Source organism: Orycteropus afer, unplaced genomic scaffold (assembly GCF_000298275.1).
Source record: "Orycteropus afer afer isolate SDZICR_OR568_19922 unplaced genomic scaffold, OryAfe1.0 scaffold00194, whole genome shotgun sequence".
NCBI classification, from domain to species: Eukaryota; Metazoa; Chordata; class Mammalia; order Tubulidentata; family Orycteropodidae; genus Orycteropus; species Orycteropus afer.
Genome location: NW_006921781.1, coordinates 4,703,463 through 4,709,424, shown reverse-complemented (window position 1 = coordinate 4,709,424; position 5,962 = coordinate 4,703,463). Strand labels below are relative to the sequence as shown.

At 38.8% G+C, this 5,962-nt stretch overlaps 1 protein-coding gene across 1 annotated transcript in view; it reads left to right on the top strand.

The window, feature by feature from the left end:
- Window positions 1–481: 481 nt before the first annotated feature.
- Window positions 482–5,962, top strand: part of LACC1 (laccase domain containing 1) — a 13,843-nt gene continuing 8,362 nt past the window's right edge. Inside the window, exons 1-3 of the mRNA XM_007947825.1 lie at window positions 482–1,043; window positions 1,665–1,843; window positions 2,933–3,098. Coding sequence (XP_007946016.1) covers window positions 482–1,043; window positions 1,665–1,843; window positions 2,933–3,098 — 907 coding nt within the window. The remainder of the gene's footprint in view (window positions 1,044–1,664; window positions 1,844–2,932; window positions 3,099–5,962) is intronic.

Sequence of the window (5,962 nt, the reverse complement as noted above, 5' to 3'; positions counted from 1 at the left end):
TCAGGTGCAGCTCCATTTAACCCAGTGAACTTAAGGCCCTGGTATTTCTTATGAAAGGCAATCTGGTGGCACAGTGCCTAAGACATTAGACTGCTAATCAGAAGGCTGGCGGTTCAAACCCGCCACCCACTCAGCAGAAGGAATACTGGGCAATCTACTTCCCTAAAGATTTACCACCTTGGAAACCCAAAAGTGGTCGCTATGAATCCGAATGGACTAGATAGCAGTGAGTTTGGTTTGGTTTGGTTTGAACTGCCGACCTTTTGGTTAGCAGCCGATTTTTTGGGAGTGGTCCACAATTACTATTTCACTGGTTACATTTTCAAATCAATGTGATTACTGCTTTTTTATCCTGCCACAATTTTCTACTATAACCAGAGGAAGATTTATACAATTTTGTATTATTTATGCTAATTATTCTTTACAGGTGACTTATTTGGTGCAAAAATCTTCTTTGAAGACCTCTTTACAATATTGAAGGATGGCAGAAGCAGTGTTGATTGATCTGTTTGGTTTGAAATTGAACGCTCAGAAAAACTATCATCAGACATTACTAAAAGCATTGAAGACTGTTCAATACTACCATGCTGCTAATGCCAAGTTTTTTTGCATAATGTGTGGCAGTAACACCAGCAGTAAAAGGGATGGTGAATGTGATCATTGTGAACTAGAAACAAACAATAGGTTATGGGCTCTTTTGAGAGAATTTGATGTAGTTTGCAATTCCAGCATGGTTGCCTCTCTGTATACCATTAAACAGAAAATCGATGAAAAAAACCTGAGCAGCATTAAGGTAATTGTGCCTGTGTACAGGAAGACATTAATGAAGGCTTTTATTGATCAACTCTTCACTGATATTTACAATTTTGAGTTTGAAGATTTACAGATGACTTTGCAGGAAGGCCTCTTGAAACAGTCCACTGAAATAAACATGATTACAGCTCAAGAATTAGAAGAAATCCAGAATGAAGTAGAAATGTATTTGAGAAATCTGCCCTCACTGAATGGAGAATTAACCATAATTACATCTCCTCTGATTCCAGGTATATTAAACCCTATCTGTTGTTTAGAGTGTCCATGAAAAACCAGATTTTTGTTCACCTTTTTTTTCTCCTCTTCTTTCTTTCATTGACTGTTTTGGGCTTATGGGATTTTGCATCAATTACAACATGAGTGTCAAGGGGTAAGGGACTTAATGGCCCTCAGTCCCTTCAAAGCCATACTAAATAAATAAATTTGCTTTATGCAAACTCAGCTTTAAGACAAATCCCTCAGTCTTCCTTTAAAATTAGATACATGACCCTGAGCATCTTTTTAAAATTCTGAAACCTCAGCTCATTGGAGTGTTCATAGAAGGGTGAAATTTAAAATAGTCTTCTTGCTTAAAAGATTTATTATGAACTATATTCTGTTGGGCATACAAAGACAAATGGGACAGGAGATATTTTTTGAAGAGCAGTAATCCCACAGAGGAGGTAAACAAACACAAAGCAGTATGTAATAAGAACACGCTGAGATACAAGGTACTGTAGAAATTAGAAACCAGATAAGGGAGTACAGATTAAAGTGAGCAGGGAGTGTCTTACTGAGAGACTGGGTTTGATAATGCTTTACAGCCCATTGTATGGCATTCTTTTTAATCTTCACTACGTATCTTTCAATAGATATTTTCATACACGGATTTACTACAAGAACAGGTGGGATATCTTATATACCAACTCTCAGCTCGTTAAATCTCTTCAGTAGTTCCAAACGGAGAGATCCCAAGGCAGTTGTTCAAGAAAATCTGCGTAGGTTGGCGAATGCTGCAGGATTTAATGCAGAGAAATTTTACCGAATAAAGGTAAATTTTGCTTCATGTTGTGCAAGATCTAAAGTACATTCTCCATTTGGCCAGTGACTGACTACATGGACTTTAAACAAGCCATTTAAATTTTGCCTTTGGTGTTTTATTTACAATTTTAGGATAATGTTTGTGGTTGTGTATATCTCTACACTATTGCCTAAACATCAGTTCTGTGATGTATGTATTTCACTTGGAGCACCTCACTTCTAGCAATACAATTAATTCTCAGCGAATATTAAAAAAACAAACCAAACTCACTGTCATCGAGTCAATTCCAACTCATAGTGACCCCCCATTGTGTTTCCGAGGCGGTAACTCTATGGAAGTAGATTGCCTCGTCTTTCTTCTGGTGGGTTTGAACTGCCAACCTTCCGGTTAGCAGTCAAATGCCTTAGGTATTGCGGAGAGTATAATACCACTAAAAAGAATTCTGGTGGTGCAGTGGTTAAGGCATTCAGCTGCTGATCAAAAGGTCACAGTTGATGAGATTGGAACAACATCATGTTCTTTACAAAATTCTTACTTATTTGAATCTAGGAAAAAGTAGGAATACTACTTATTTGATAATTAATTTAACTGCTTTTAATGAAGTAGTACTTAATGGAAAGTACTTCAAGTAGACATTTCCTCGTCCCTAGTAGGAGGTGTTCATGATAGATTATATTGGATTTCTAAATGTTAAAGTTTTTTTTACTCTGAATAAAATATTCAGAGATTATAATATCAAAAGCTTTAAAAAATTAAATGATAAGTAAGTTTAGTATTTTACCATATGTTGTGGAGTGCTGTTGAATGATTACTACTCATAACAACCCTATAGGACAGAGTAGATTGCCTCATCTTCCTCTCGCAGAACAGCTGGTGGATTTGAACCGCTGACCTTCTGGTTAACAGCCAGGTGTCATACACGTTACACCACCAGAGCTCCTCCCATATGTAGGAGTGCTATTTATAATGAATGCTGGTAATCTTAAACTGGTTTTATAATTTTGTACTGAAGTGAGTACTTTGGTTAAAAAAAAAAAAAGCTTATGGTATGATAAAGCCCACTTTCAAAATATTTTCATTATATACCTTTGATATTAGACTGATCATGCCAGTGACGTCTGGATTATGGGAAGGAAGGAGCCTGATTCTTACGATGGAATAACCACAAATCAGAGTGGGGTCACAATAGCGGCTCTTGGTGCTGACTGTATTCCAATAGTTTTTGCAGATCCTGTCAAAAAAGTGTGTGGGGTTGCTCACTCTGGTAAGTATACACAATCATTTAGAATCTTAATAATTTTTATAGTGTTTTAAGAATGACATTAAAACTTGTGAAAGCTGGCACATGTATAAGGTGGAAATCTGTCAGAGAAGGAAAGCTCAAATATCGTCCACTAAAACAAGGATAGAAAAGTGATAAGACTGCAACCTGTCAAAGGCAGAAAACTTGTAAGACCTGGAAAAACAAGACAGTCCTGTTGAGTTCTAGATCTCACAGGTTTCACTGTCATTTCTGTTTAATGGGCCTGGCAGACAAGTAAACAATTATACCATTTTACTTTGTGGTAAGTATAATGATAGGGGCAGGGCCAGTATACTCTCACTGTGTTGTTGTTAGTTGCTACCACGTTGACTCCAGCTACTGGCAACACCATGTACAGCAGGACAAACTGTTGCCTGTCTCACACTTCCTTCACAGTCTTTGGTATGCTTGGGTTATAGCCACTGTGTATTTTGAGTACCTTCCAACCTAGAGGCTCATATTCTAGCATTGTATCAGACAATATTCTGTTGTGATCCATAGTGTTTTCTTTTCTATTATTTTTTTAAACTTTATATTGTGATTTGAGTGAAAATTTATAAAGCAAATCATTCTCCATTCAACATTTCAAATGTATTTTGTTTTGTGACATTGATTGCAATCCCCACAAAGTAACAGCTCTCTACCCACTTTCTCCCTGTGGTTACCTTTTCCCTGCCATTCTTCTTTCCTAAATATTCCTCTTCTCTCACCTTGCTCCCTATACAAAGGCTACCCTTCTGATTTCCATGGTTGATTATTCTAAGAAGTGTATCTACTTGGTGTAATCGTACCACTCGTAGGCCTGTCTATTGTTTGGCTGAAAGTTAAGCCACAGGAGTAAATTCAATTCGAGGCCTGACGGATGAGGAGGGACCATAATCTCAGGGATTTCACCAGTCTCTATCAGACCAGTAAGCCTGTTTTTGTTTGTTTGTTTTCAATTTTTATTTTGATTGGGGTAAAAGTTTACAGAGCAAATTCATTTTCCACACCTTTGCCCTTGAGTAGGATCCGACTCATAGTGACCCTTCCTTGGGTTTCCGAGACAATATCACTGCGGAAGTAGATTGCCCAACCTTCCTTCTGAGGAGTGGCTGGTGCGTTTGAACCGCCAGCCTTCTGGTTAGCAGTCAAATGCCTTAGACACTACGCCAAGCAGTTCACATACACTTTGTCTCATGACATTAACTACAATTTCCCACTGTGCAACAGCTCCCCTCCTACTTCATCTCCCATATTTACCTATCCCTGTGTCCTTCCCTCCATGTGCTCCTACCCACTGAGCTGTCTCCTTGTGCATACAGAGCCCTTCTATTCTCCCATGATTGTTCTCTCCAAGGAGTGTATCTACCTAGTGTAAATGTTCAGCTCATATGACTGCCTTTTGTTTGGCTGGAAGTCACAAGAGTGGATTCAATTCCAGACCTGAAAAGCAGCTAGGGGCCATAATCTCAGGGGTTCCACTAGGCTCTATCAGACCAGCAAACCTGGTCTCTCTCTCTCTTTTTTTTTTTTATGATTTTGAGTTTTGTTCCACCTTGTTCTCCTACTCTACCCAGGATCTCCTACAGAAATCTCCCTCTGAGTGGTTGACATTGGTAGCTGGGCACCATCTAATTCTCCTGGTCTCATAGTTGTATAGGCTGAGGATCTCATGGTGTACCAGTCCCTTGGACTAATTGTTTCCATGGGTCTTTGGTTTTCTTCATTCTTCTTTGCTGTGGACAAGGAGAGACCCATTATTGCATCTAAATGGCTGCTTTCAAGCTTTTAAGATCCCAGTTGCTACTCGCCAAAGTAGGATTTGGAACAGTGTTTTTGTGTAGTATGTTATGATGTCCCCTGCAACACCTGTCTCCTGCAACCATGGTCCCGAGACCACAGGCCCAACTACTCACTCCCTCCAGGTAGCTAGCTGTGGCCAAGAAGTGACTACAACCTTATCCCTTGTCAGCTCTACTGTATAACTGGAAGTTCTTACAGAACATACAAATACACTTGCAGAAACATTGTCTGCTAACCCTCTACATGGTGATGGGCTTACTTCCCCCTGCATAGATATAAAGCTTGGTATTTTTTATGATTTTAAGTTTTGTTCCACATTTTTCTCCCATCTATCTCGAATCTCTAAGTTAGCCCTTTTCAGAGTGCTTGCCAGGAGTAACTGGCCATCATCTAGTTTTGGTCTCAAGGTCATGTAGGCTGAGGTTCTTATGGCCCACTAGCCCCTTAGACTAATTGCTTCATATGTCTTTGATTTTTTTCACTCTTCTTTGCTCTGAACAAGGAGAGACCAATTGTTGCAACTTAGATGGCTGCTCACAAGCTTTTGAGATGCTAGTTGCTACTAGCTAAAGTAGAATGTAGAACAATGTTTTTGTGTAGTATGTTATACCAATTGAGCTTGATGTATCCCATGACCATGGTCCCAAGCCTGCAGGTGTAACAACGACTCCCTCAAGGTGTTTGGTTATGGGTAAGAAGTTGTCATAACTTTTTCCCTTGTTAACTCTATTATGTGTATGGGCATTTTTATAACACATACAAAGTATATATAGAAATATATGCCAAATCTATGTATGGTCATAGGTATATTCTCATTCACCTACCCATACCTGATCATCTTGCCTATCTATCTATGTATCCACCCATAGATTAGGGTTTGTTAATACTGGTGATGCAGTATTGTGTATGTAATAGTATTTACCTTTGTTGTCTTGTGTACCTTTCTGTGTTTTCTTTTTACTAGTGTTACTGTGCTTTTGGTATATGGTATTTCCCTTCACCCAAATCAATATGTGTCTCTTACTTAGCTACCAATTTTT